General features: G+C 38.2%; 1 protein-coding gene across 4 annotated transcripts in view; it reads right to left on the bottom strand.

The window, feature by feature from the left end:
* LOC149287433 (mastermind-like protein 3) overlaps nt 1-13690 on the bottom strand; it is a 160706-nt gene that overhangs the window by 56607 nt on the left and 90409 nt on the right. For all 4 annotated transcript variants that reach the window (XM_089492941.1, XM_089492942.1, XM_089492943.1 and 1 more), the window contains one exon: nt 4218-5699. In XM_089492941.1, the coding sequence (XP_089349067.1) occupies nt 4218-5699 (1482 nt within the window). The remainder of the gene's footprint in view (nt 1-4217; nt 5700-13690) is intronic.

The following is a 13690-nucleotide window of genomic DNA, read 5'->3' as shown; positions in this document are numbered from 1 at the left end:
GACTGTCCTACGCACAGGCATGGAAGAGGCATAAAATGAGAGGGAAAAGGAGGTTGCAAACAGAGAGAGAAGGTGGTTGAAAAACAGAAGGAGGAGGGGGTGAGAGATGCTGCTCTTGCTACTCATCCAGTGGCCACCTCCTGACAGCTTGTCTGTCGGGAACACAGGGTGTATGCGCATGTATGTGCACAGGCACTGAGAACATGCATTAATAATCTCCCAACGCTTTTCCTCCATATGACTGGAGATACACCTGTCATTACTTAGCAATATTTCATTTACCACTTAAGGACCAGGCTGTGTTTTACCTTTTGTACCATTGGGACCGAGGCTGTTTTAACACTTTTGCGGTGTTCGTGTTTAGATGTAATTTTCTCCTCACTCATTAAGTGAACCCACCCAAATTATATGTTGTTTTTTTCAGGACAAGAAGGGATTTCTTCAGATACCATTGTTTTAATCATATTATCTAATTTTCCATAAAAAAAAATAATAAAATATGATAAAAAATGTAAAAAAAAACACATTTTCTGACTTTTACCCCAAAAATCTTTTACTCATCCAAAAAAGCTAATGAAAAAACCTGCTAAAAAGATTCTATTATTTGTCCTGAGTTTAGAAATACCCAATGTTTTTATGTTTTGCTTTTTTTCTGCACGTTATGGAGCATTAAGTACAAGTAGCGTTTGGCTATTTCAAAACTATTTTTTCCAAATCTGGTAATTCTTCCCCCCATGTGCCATTTCGGGTATCTTTGAAGCCGGCCAATGCAATTTACCCCATCAAATCATATATTTTTTGAAAACTAGACACCCCAGGGTATTTCAGATGCTAGTATTTTAACTCTCTCCATGCACCATATCTACCACCAGTCTTTGTCAAACTTTGTGGTAGTAATTTATTTTGTGTTTTTTATCTCTAAAATTGCTCTTCAGGTATGGATTTACAGCTCCTGGTATACATCACTTTCAAACAACACCGCAATATGTGTTCAGCAACATCTCCCGAGTACAGTCATACCCCCATGCATGGGTTTGTCGGGTTGTTTGGGAGGTAAAACACCACATTTAGGAAGTGCACATTTTTTAACTTGGAACTTTTACATCTGGTCATTCTGCCCCCATGTCCTAAAAGGACCATCTTTGAAGCCGGCTAATTCAATTTACCCCATCATACCATATATTTTTGAAAACTAGACACCCCAAGGTATTTCAAATGCTAGTATTTTAACCCTTTCCATGCATGAGATTCTACCACCAGCCTTTGCCACAGTTTGTGGTAGTATTTTTTTGGTATTTTTTTTACACAAATTGTACTTTGGGTATAAATTTATAGCTCCAGGTATACGTAACTATCAAACAACACCCTAATATGTGTTCATCAACATCTCTCGAGTACAGTGATACCACCCATGCATGGGTTTGACTGTTTGGGGTTAAAAGGCCACATTTGGGAAGTGCGCTTTTTTTCCCTATTTAGGTCAGTCTGTGCCTATGCCCTATCTTTGAGCCCGGCCACTACAATTTACCCCATCAAACCATATATTTTTGAAAACTAGACACCCCAAGGTACTTAAAATGGTAGTATTTAACATGCATCAGATTCTGCCACCAGCCTTTGCCACCCTAATATGTGTTCAGGAACATCTCCCGAGTACAGTCATACCCCACATGTATGGGTTTGTCTGGTGTTTGGGGTTAAAATGCCACATTTTAGAAGTGCGCTTTTTTTCCCCATTTTGGTCAGTCTGTGCCTGTGCCCTATCTTTGAGCCCGGCCCCTCCAATTTACCCCATCAAACCATTAATTTTTTTAAATTAGACACTCCTTGGGTATTTTAAATGCTTTTATTTAAGTTTTTCCATGTCAGGATTTTTGGGAAGATACAGCACTAATTTTAGGACTTGCTCATAATAATAAACTTTATTTTTTTATTTTATTTATTTTATTCTTTTTGGATTTTTTTTTTTACATTTTGCTGGAACTGGATAGCATAATATTATCTGATGCATAATAATTTTTAAATTTTTTTAAAATATTTTACTAATCACATAGTGATTAGAAAGCTGGGCTCCATTGACTTGTATGGTTGAATGCAGTACCTGTATTCAACCTGCAAGTGGAGCCAGAGTTCTCTAGAGGGTCTGGAGACCATCTAGCGAACTTTTTCAACTTTATTATTTTTTTCCCGGGCCGCCGCCATCTTGCGGATGGTGAAGACTGCGTGCAGCTGCGGCTGTGACCGCCCATGATGCTGATCTCGGTGTTGCTGAATGCCTCGACATCGAGGCATTACAGCAACACCGTTTAAGCTTAGAAAGTGATCGTTGATCACTTTCTAAGCTTGTTTAAGTCTCATGACGTGTCAGGCACGTCATAGGTCGTTAAGTGACCGTTTTGCATGACGTGTCTGACCCGGCAATGGACGTTAAGGGGTTAATTCAATTAATTACTTTATTCCTGAGCTAGGCCTATACATATCGCTTAATAAAAAACCTATAAAACCAATGTGCCATCTCCCGCAACGTACCACTCACATTAAGGTATATATATATACACATTTATATAGAGCTATGGGTGGAACTTAACAACGGCACAAGTTGAGGTGTGCCGTTTCAAATAAGGAAATTAATTAGTACTATGTTGCCATAAATTGCCACTTTTTGGTATGGAAGTCAAATCATTTTTCCAGAGAACTCACCATCAGGATTAATTCTGTGAATTAGTTCACATTTATTTTACTAATACCAAAGATGGTGATTGTCCCTGAGAAGCGCTTGGATCCATAATGAGTTGGCACTATGCCATGGGGTACATGTGGTATAGGTTGAAATATTCTGTTGTTTTGGCTCATCATGTTCACAAAGGTTTACTCTATACAAACACATAAGTATAAAGACTGTAAACAGGCATATGGATTTGGCTAATTGGCCCAGCTTCTTTCTTTATGGGCTAATAAAAGTGTCCATTTTTTTCACACAATTAGAGCTTCCTCGCACCCACTCCACACATTCCTATATTGCTGTTTGTTTCTGTGGACATAATCAACATTAAGGACTAAGTGTCGCTTTTTTAATTATCTGCCAGCAAAGTAATTAATCTGTACGGTATGTTCTTGAACAAGGTGTAAATACTATTCATTTCCATCAGTAAATGGTACAGTCAAGCAGTGAGATTCTAGGTCAGCAGGCTTGCAGGAAACCAAGCTGCAATAAACAGCTGTAAGAAAGAAAATGAATGGAAGCAGAGCCTGATGGGACCTGGAGTTGCAATTTCTATCCATCTGATGAAGCAACAATGTGAAGCTGCCTACCCTTCCTCCCTCTCTGTTATCTTCAGTGCCGTCAGCTGTCCATAGGGATGGAGAAATTAGATTTCCTTCCTTCTGATTCCTTACCCACAAGGCGCTCCAAGAAACCCAAACAGGTTGTTTTTTTTATTATAGGAGATTCCTTTAAAAATACAGAATCTTAGGGATATTTTTTGGGAATGGAGAAGAATAATTTTCATAGATGTGAATGTTGGTACAGTCAATGCTATCTTTGCTAATTAACTGAAAATGCACAATTACGTTTTTAGGAGTTGTAATGTTTATCTAGACGCCACACAAGAGCTACACTCATAGACTTGTTCATAAGAGGCTCTAAATAGTAGGTAACTGCCTTCACATTTTGAGCCATGGCTCCTTGGATCCTGAGATCTAGAATTCCTGGTTTCTATATTGTATTACATCATTGACTTTATAACCCTTAATAAGGTCCTGTGGTATTCAGCAGGATGTGGTGCCAGCCATTAAGAGATTAGACAGCACTTGCAAGCTACTGGCTTTCATGCCTTTACTGGATTTTGGATAATATTTATCTGAAATATAGTAAATGCAATTAAAATATAGAAATTTGTGTACCTTTTTCATAGTAAATAAATGTGAGAAAGGTATATGCACAGTAGGTCATTTGGTTCTGCCCAGCAGGATGTATAAAGGTTCAACATGGTTAACAATACCCATAGATTGTACAATGGTGGTAATTGCAAATGGCCAATAACTAGCTAAAGAAAAACAGGCACAGTCAGGGGATCCATCAAAAACACTGTCCTGACATCATCAAAGCTGTCTATACAAGAAATAGACACGTGTTCTATCATGCATGGAAAGGTCACAATACATGCACAAGTCTCATATGTGACATAGCAACTACAAATTAGGGCTTTTACAATTACCTGGGAATGAGATGGAAGAGAAGGATATGCCATTGACTGGTTCATGAGTCCCTTCTGCTTCATGATAAGCAATCGCTTCTGCTCCTCGCTCAAATGGCTCATCTGAGGTGGTATCGGTGGCTGCTGCTGCTGTGGCTGCTGCATGTATGGCATCATGGTATTCTTGTTTTGGTTAACGACTGGAGGAGTCATTCTCTGACTCATCTCTACATTAAAATGTGTCAGAGGCTTAGTGTTACCATAACTGAGCATATTGGGGGGTTTGCTGATAGCATTTGCACCCATACTGTTTGTTTGCTGGCTTATCATGTTCATGTGGCTTTGTGGGAGGTAGTTGTTCATGTTGCTTTTGGGTGGATTGTTGGCCATTGGAGGTACTATGGGGTTTTGGTTGTTGTAGACTTGGGGATACATCATTGGGCTATTTGGTTTTTCAGGACCAAAGGTGCCTCCATAAGGGCTAGATGGGGGCCCCACAGGTGACCAATTGGATGGATGGTTTGTATGTTGCTGCTGATGTTGCTGTTTCTGCTGTATGAGTTTTGCTCGATGTTGTTGCTGTGCTGCCATTTGCTTCAGCTGCTCTGCTGGAGACAAGTCTGCACTTGGGAGGTTTACAGTCCCACTCCCTGAATTAGAAGCTGGATTTGCGGTATAACCATTTCCGGGTCTCGTTGAGGTTTGGCCAGGAGTATGGGGTTGGGTAGGAGTCTGTGGAGATTGGACAACACAACTTGCTGGTGAACCAGCCATCATTAAGGTAGATGGTGCACTGGAGACCGAGGGTACACTGGAGACAGAAGACACATTTGAAAATGAAGGGCCAGACGAAGAGGGTCTTACTTGAGGAGAGCCCATAGACACATGTGGAAAGGGAGAGTGAGATGGGTCACTTTTTACACTGGCACTTTCTTGAGGAAGGGGTGTTTGGGCTGTTGGTCTTGGGAAATCTAGTTCTTTTTTCTCCTCAAAGCCCTCATTAAATAGGTCCTCAATGTCATCCTCTGGAACAGTGTTGGCAAGTTCATCAATCAGCTCCTGCCACTCCTGATCATTTAGATTGATGTCAGAAAAAAGCTTGTTTTGGTTTGAAAGAGATGTTTCTGATGAGTCCATAACAGATGCATCATCTAGTGGCTCTTGCTTCATGTCTTTATTTTGCAGAATACTGAAGCTCTCTTCCAGTTCACCAGAACCGTTTAATGCCAGTTTCATATCCTGTTGTCCACCATTCTTATTTACGTCTTCCAAGCCACTTGAATGAGTTGCACTATTCGGCACTGGTAGGTGAGGTTTAATATCAGTCTGATGAAGAGGTGAAACAGAAGGCAGTGGCATATTTGAAAGTGGTTCCACAGCTGGTAACTCCTTCCTCCTGCGTTTCGCAGAGGGAGAGAACCTCCCATCGCAGACACCATTTTGCTGTTCACCATTGAGTGGAGAGCGGGCACCTTCAAGCTTCCTTTGAACAGCTTCTTGTAACTAAGAACGAAAGAAAGAAAAAAGAGCACTGTGACAACTCTTTCTGAACATCTCTTTATTGCAAGCATTACTATTTAACCCAGCAATACTTGCTTCATCATTTTAATTTATTAGTAGGCCCAAAAACTAAAAACAATGCAATGCCTTCTGAACCACACACACACAAAACTAGACTGTATTTTCTTTTTCACAAGTACAGTAAGGACTATACTATTTAACCCAAAAGGATATGTTAAACAATTTAACCAACAAAACAAATAATGTATACCAACTGAACTCAGTGTAGTATTATACAGTCTTTTTTACAACTCAGGGCATGGATTGTTATGAAAAAATATCTACTGATATGATGAATGATATGATGATGATGATGATATGATTGTTGCATGTCTTCTGGATGAAGATAAATGAATTGGCAAAATATGCCTATAGTATTTGTAGTGTTAAAATGACACATGAAAGAGAATCCAGAATTCTCTGCATAGACAAACAATAGTAGTAATAAAGTGCGGTCACAAAAACTGTCCTTGGTTAGTGTTTGAAGTTTTTTTCAAGTAATTTCTCTACCACTTCCCTGAATCAAAGGAGTCACAGCTATCACAGGGAATTAAACATATCGACGGCACATTAAATCAGCACATCTGACACTTTAACCTGTCAGTAGGTAGTACTTTGGGATGCTGGGAAGGTGCTGCTTTGGACCTGCTGCAATTAGAGGAGTCTCATCCACATTCATGCGAAAACTAGCAGTCAGGACTACAACTGATTTCTAGAAAAGTTGTGCCAGGTTGACGATCTGGTACCTTTCAATGAAAATCACCTTCCTTTCGGACCAACCTGGCAAGGAGAGCATTTTATCTAAAAATACTGTTTAAATCTTACCATTTTTGGTTGTATCTACTCATTCCATATGAACTTACTAAGAGGCCAATAAACCTCTAGGTATTGTAAAAAGGAACGAGAATCACATTACAGTTTCACAGGCTAGATGCCAATACATGCTTTAATACTATCATAAACTATTCTGTAACAAGCAATACACCCGACATAAGAAACCCCAATAAATACCTACTGTGTCCTCTCTGCCTAGGAATATCCTTTGATTCCATATTTTTATTCATACATACACCACTATAAGCAAACATATTGCATATAAAATCATAATGGGTAACGTGTTTCTTTAAAACATAAAACATGGCTACCAGAACCTACTACACTTCAAAACAAATTAACAAAGCTCTGTCAAAGGGAAGAATTTCACTTAGATTTCTGGCACAGTAATAAGACCCAAATCCCAGCCTCAAGCCATGATTTTGAATTCTAATGCCCTTTTGTGATGCCCTTAAACAACAAGCATCACGTATATCATATTTGATAAAACAGATTAAAGAATACAAGGGCTCTATGCTGCTAAAGAGATTATCATATGGCAGCCAAAAGTATTATTTAATCTGTCTGGTGCCAGAGTGGTCTCTGTACATTCCCACATAAGGTGCACTAAACCAGACCGAACTTCATCATCAATTTTTAGAAATGTTAAAATATCTGAAACTGAGAAAAGCAGGACTAAAGCAAAATATTTATTAAAGAAGAAACAATAATTTTTGTTATATATGTGCATTGCGCGTTAACATTAAATATACTTTTGGATCCAAAAACTGCACATCTGTCTTTCAGATGCATCTCCACTGATATTAATTACTTTTTGTGTTGGTCAGCGTAACAATTGACAAGGCCAATGCCCAGTTTAACTTTTTAACAGCCAGTCGTATTCCCTGTAAATAACTGAAGTATAACTGATTGTCGTCTGTGAACTTAGGGTATAATGTAAGCAGTGTTGTATTTATGGGGGTTCATTGCCATAAGACTGGCCAACGGTAGCGCCTTCAGCCAAACTTATTGTAGGTGTTCGTTGTCCATTGAGCTGAGTGGAAGAGATTCAACAGAGTTTTGCAGTACAACTGGGCTAGTGTCAAGGTAGACCTCTGATCTCCCCAACCGGCCCATTAAGAGCAGCCACAGACTAGAGAAGCCAATCACCCTACTGGACCCTAATAAAGTTGCCAAGGTACTGCCGCTCCACCCAGGACTACCATCCTGGGCCTAGGTCAAAATATGCCTCTCACTCTAGTAGAGGTAGGCTCCTTTATAATCATGAATGATGGCTTTGTACAAGACAGGTGCAGTTTCTTGATTTTGATAAAGCCATGATGGATACACATACTGCCAGAGATCATGCCTGAATCAAATAAAAAATACTAAGCCAAGGTAGTGTCATAACCAAGGTTCAATGCCATTTTTTCTGCTGTTTTCCTAAATCGTACATTGTTACATAAATCACAGATGCAAAGACGCATTAGTAAACAGATCCATAACATCCTCTCACACAGTTAAATATTTTTGGCACATCATTTCTTAAAAAAACAACATATAAAAGATAAGAAAAAACAATATGCAAAATAATGGGTTCCTTCACAAAATCTTCCAAATAAATCCTAGATGGACAACTGAGCCAACAAAAGCAGCATCTTTTATATAAACAGTAAAATAATAATTCCGAATTTGAAGTAGGGCGCTGTACTACCAGCTGCAGCTCACTCCACAAAGACATTTATCCGAGGTGCTGTTGTTATGGTAACAGTCTTTGCTTATCAAAGTCCGTCTTTGATGTCTTTTGGCCTGTTCCCTGCCAAAACCACATATAATATGTGTGGCAGGGAAGCCTTGGTTTATAGGCTTAGGGGCTCACTTACCAACATTAATTATAAAGAACTTTGTCTTAAATAACACCTTTCAATCAATAGATACATTATAAAAATGTTTAGGTTGTTTCAATTTTATATTAGATGTGGAAGTAGATTCACTAATTTTATTTATATTATATTGTATATTAGGATATGCTGTAAGGGCTGTTTAGAACTATTCACAAAGCCACTTTGTATTTAATACACCCTGATTAATGTTGCTTGTCCTCCTCATCCATCTCAATTTACCATCTTTTCATAGATATTATCACAAAATACAGTTGGAAAGAAATAAAATCAGCACTCGCTCCGTAAACATCTTGCAAAATAAAAGGTTTGAAATTACAATCTACCATACTACATTATTAAACTTGATATTATTATTATTAATAAACTTTTTTGAGTAGATGAAGGGGTATACATATAAAGAGCAATTATAGTTCTTTGACCTACTTTACTTTGACCTAACTTTATAATTTATGTATATGATACATGCAATGATCCGGTAGAGCTCCGGTAGAGCATTCTAAAGCATCATGTACACTTCTGGCATTTACTGTATTATTATATCATTAAATGAGTCACATTGACTAGAAGTCCTCACATGCAGTATCAAGATTAAGGTGTTAAAAGTATTCTACGGTCAGTTGAGTGAAATGAACTTAAGGTTAAGAGGATTAGTGTTGGAGACACAGCATTTTAGCAGCAGATAAAAAAGAAATGTAGTTCAGGATTAATCAGACTGAACAAGAAAGGTCAAAAAGAAGTTTAAGTAGACATATAATTTACAATCGGATCTTAATATTTCAAAGTTGCCTATGTTGTATGACCTTTGTTGTTTATGTACAAATATTAATTCTGATGGAAAATGGTAACGGTGGACCATTAAATAGGAGCATCCAAATAGTTGCTAATAGGGGTTCCTCATATAGCCTGTGAGCAAGCCTTCTGAGCAGCAAAATGTGCCAGTATATGAGCCGAAAGACTGGCCTTTCTGCAAAAGGGAAAGGGCAAACTTACTCCCAGTTCCTGCTTGCCCCCCCCCAGCTCTAGACATCTGGCTCACCCCCCCCCCCCCACCAGTTCTAGTTAATGATTGTAATTTACACCAGAAGTGCTCATTCTTTGTAACCTTCACTTTTCTCCTAATTTGTAAAACAGGTGATCTGTTTACAGTCCTTTAAAGTTAATCAACTGGGTACTGAAAATTGAGAGCCAGTCAAGTGGGTAACCCACTGCTTGCCATACTGCTCAAGCTTAGCCCATCTGATGGAATGTCACGTTGGACAATCAACAAGCAATATCGTGTTTTTACCCCCTTTTAGTATACAGTGCTGTGTTAGTGAATATACTCTACAAATCAATAGTTACATTTTTAACAGGGACAATGGTTTAAAAGTCCCATCAGATAAATGCCATACAATATTAAAGAGTGTGCAACCCATATGAAAAGCCCCTTTATTTACTGAGTAACATTATTTAGCAGACCTAGCTTGTGACCTCCTCTACTTAAATGCATTCCATTCAGTGCCTTTGTGACTAAACGCTTTCTTGGTCCTTTTAAGACAAGGAATGAACAGTACTTGAGGAATTGTCAGGGATTTTGAGGTTCAGTGCAAAAGCATTCTTGTTTGAAAATAAGGAAAACAGGTTTGTTTTCCGCAGAGTCCTTCACTGCTGGTCTCCTGCCGCTCTTGTTATGAAGATTGAAGGACTACAACAGGCTTTGGAAACGTGCAACAGACATGTGGCTACACTCTTGAGTACTTCATTTTTTTTATTCATAACGTCCCTCTTCTTCCTTTCTTGCCCAATATACTCCCAAGAAGATGAGCTGCTTCTCGGTGCTTATCATGGATTTCACACTCAATAGTCAGACAACTGCTTGTGGCGGCTTCAGTAGGTGCCACAGATCCTGTCTATTTTATATATCCTTCACTTATTAAAGAAGACAAGGATTTCCTATCAAGGATTCAGCCACTTCAGCTACAAAAATTAGAAGCTTAAATGCTTACGATGATGTAACATGACGCTAGCTGTAAGACTCCTTGTGCTGGGGTCTGTATAAGATACGTTCTTCCCTTATACCGTTTTTTTCTTCTTCTCTTGTACAAAGTATATTATAAAAATACAATATATTATTTAAAAGAATACTGTGACAGAAATGCACGGGTCTCTTCGAGGAAATGTCTTTTGCAGCTGAAAATGTAAAACAATGTATTAGCTATTGTCTATCAGTTTGAGAGAAGCAATGTTCCTTCTCATTCTTCAACTCCAACTATAACATTAACCAGCTTCTAGCTGTGCTTAGGAAGTGATCACAAGCACAGGTCTATTGAGAATTAGATTTCATCATACATCCGAAAATAAAGTTAAGATAAGATGTGTTTATTACAGAATTCTGTAACGATGCAGAGATTCTCTATAGTTTGTATATAAAGCATTCCTTGTATCCCTATTTAAGAAGGACGGTGTTTCCGGTGTCCATCTTTTCTTGAAGAAAAGTTTGTTCTTTTTGTTCTTAAGAAGCTAAAAAGCATCTTGGTTTAAAAAGATTAGTGGATTAATGCAAATATAGCTTTTCTTTTAAGTTGAATGATGCATTTATCATTTTAGTGTCATCAAAAAGCTAGGTACCTTTATTGATAGCCAGTAGATATCATAAGAACACTGAACATGCCAAGCTAAGGACAATTGACAAAACTGTTTATCCAAATATAAAACAATTCACCCGTCCCATTTTTAAAATGCCAAGTTTTTTAAATGTATTTTCCTAACGAATCAGGTTAAGATATGTAGAGTAAGATTCAGATGGTCTTGGCTGATGTAGATGGTTAAGGACGAAGGTGACCACTGACTTAAGCAATGAGAGCAATTTTATACATATTCACGTTTTTTACACCAGTCTCAGGGTTTCATTAGTAAAGAAGAGTTTCTCATGATCACATCGCATGGGAATTCAAACGCTATTCTGATTTAATGATATATAAGCAGCTACTGGTAATTTTCCAACATGTGTATTACATATAAAATGACTGCTCGGATATAGGTGACTTTAGAATATCTGAACCACTTGACAAATAATGATTTTCATTATTAGTACAACTTCATTGTCACCATAAGAAATTAAAATGATGGGATATTAAAGGACTAATAAGTGTTTAAAGCTTGGCTCATCTGGTTAGAGGAAGTACAACTGTAGGGCCGATTTAAGGCAGGATCTAGGGAACACTATGTTTAATGATATTATATGCTATATTCTGTTTTCGGTATGAAACTCCAAACTTTCGAGTCATACATTTGCTCTTAAAATTGGTTTCTGATTCTCCTGAAAGAATCTTGGCAAGACAGATCAGCGTTTTTCACATGGAAAACTAAAAACGACACCTTGGTGTCTGGTCTGAGCAATGACCTCAGTGACAAAAATGGCTACACTGACATCTACCCACCCGCTGTCATTCGTACGGTTGACAGCCATTAGACTTTGATTTAAAAGGTATAATTAAAACTTTAACTGACATATTGCGCACTGGAAACAAAGTTGAGTGCAATTATATATATATATATATATATATATATATATATATATATATATATATATATATATTCTAAAGTCAGTTAATTTCTTGAATTATTGAAAGGTACATTGAAAAATGCTTTTTTGAGCGTTTAACCGTTATACAGGCTGGAGTTGTAGTTTTATTCAGTAGTTGCTACATACATGCTGCAAGGTCAAACAATCAACCCATGCCGAAAAAAAAGTAGGTGTTTGGTAGAACTGTCCTTTCAGCCTCAGGGACACCTACAAATCAACAACAACTTATCAGCTCATTAACTAACCACACACAGACACACCTATGTTTACTTAGGTAACTGTGAATTGCATGTTAACCCGTCTTTTGCCCAAGGCTTAAAGGAACAGGCTACGATCTAAAAAAAAAGTATTTCATTTTATTTCCAGATAAATAAATCACAATGCAGGGCCACAAGGCCCTACCTCCCAAGTGACCCTCTTTAAGACACCTGTGATGTCCCTCTTTTCTATGAGCTCTAAATGTTTTCTGGTTAGAAGTGTTCTAAAAGCCAACAATAATGCATATAGAAATGACAGAAATGTGTTTATGAATGAAATTGTGTAAATAAAATATATTCGTTTTCTTCTAAATATATAAATAGTTACTGGCAGGGTGTTTTAATGCCTTTAACCAAACTCCCTACAACCAACGTGCCTGTCGCTGGAGGGGATCTGTGAAAGCCCATCACCATACCCTAACAGGTAGCTAACTCCAGCCAAAATGGCGAGGGGACTTACTTACAAGCACGTATATAAATCAGAGATAATATAAATTATAAAGATAATTACGTTCATAAATTTGGCATAAGCGTGACCACATCTGCCATTTATGCCAATATATAAATGTTTTTCATATGTTGCCGACCAGCGTATAAGTGCTGCCCTGCAGTGTGTGGGATGTGCGCCTCAGTAACTGCTTCCCTCGTGGCAGTTTATACATCCCACATACTGCAGGGCAGCACTTTACTTGTGCAATCAGCAACATGACAGCAACCATTCCGTAAAATGGCTGATGTGGCTTGATTTCTCGGCTGCTGTGGACAGCAATTCTCGTTATCATTTCTATTTAGAGCATTGTGGGATATCTAGTCCCCAGTAGATGTAGTGTTAGAGGTTGTCTATCCTTGCTTGTCAATGCTTTACATGCCAGAGCACAATAGTCTCCGTGGCCTTTTGGGTGGGCATTTCCTGTTTCTTCTCGCGTGTTAAGTTCCTGCAAAGAATAGAATGCGTTCTAAAAATATCTAACTTCATACAAAGGAAATAGTGCAGCATGAATCTAGAAGGGGTAATCAGGTGCACTTATGATAGTTCCTGTACAAGGCCTGCAAGTCATTATGGGAAGTGTACAAATAGCTTATTTGTTGCCGCTCATTTACAAAAAAAAAAGTGCTGCTATCTTTCAAGGCTGGGAAGATGGAATGTAGATCATGAGTCCCTGAGGTCATCTATAGTACCGTCCTATAGCAAAAATCTGTTACCACTTTCTGGTCTTTTGTAGTGCAGTTCCCCATCTTTATAATAATGATGAATAAATGTGTTATTAAATTATAAAGCAACATTCATGTCTAGTGGTTTTATATCAGAGCCTCCCTTAGCAAAGCATACTGTAGTGTTTCTGATAAGAACACTACCCTATGTGTCTCCCATTGCCTGTGCACATTCATAGCTTG

Source organism: Sceloporus occidentalis, unplaced genomic scaffold, assembly GCF_023333645.1.
Source record: "Sceloporus occidentalis isolate IW3139 unplaced genomic scaffold, rSceOcc1.0.p SCAF_61, whole genome shotgun sequence".
Classification (NCBI taxonomy): Eukaryota; Metazoa; Chordata; class Lepidosauria; order Squamata; family Phrynosomatidae; genus Sceloporus; species Sceloporus occidentalis.
The sequence above is the reverse complement of the archived record's forward strand: the minus strand, read 5'-3'. Positions and strand labels throughout refer to the sequence as shown.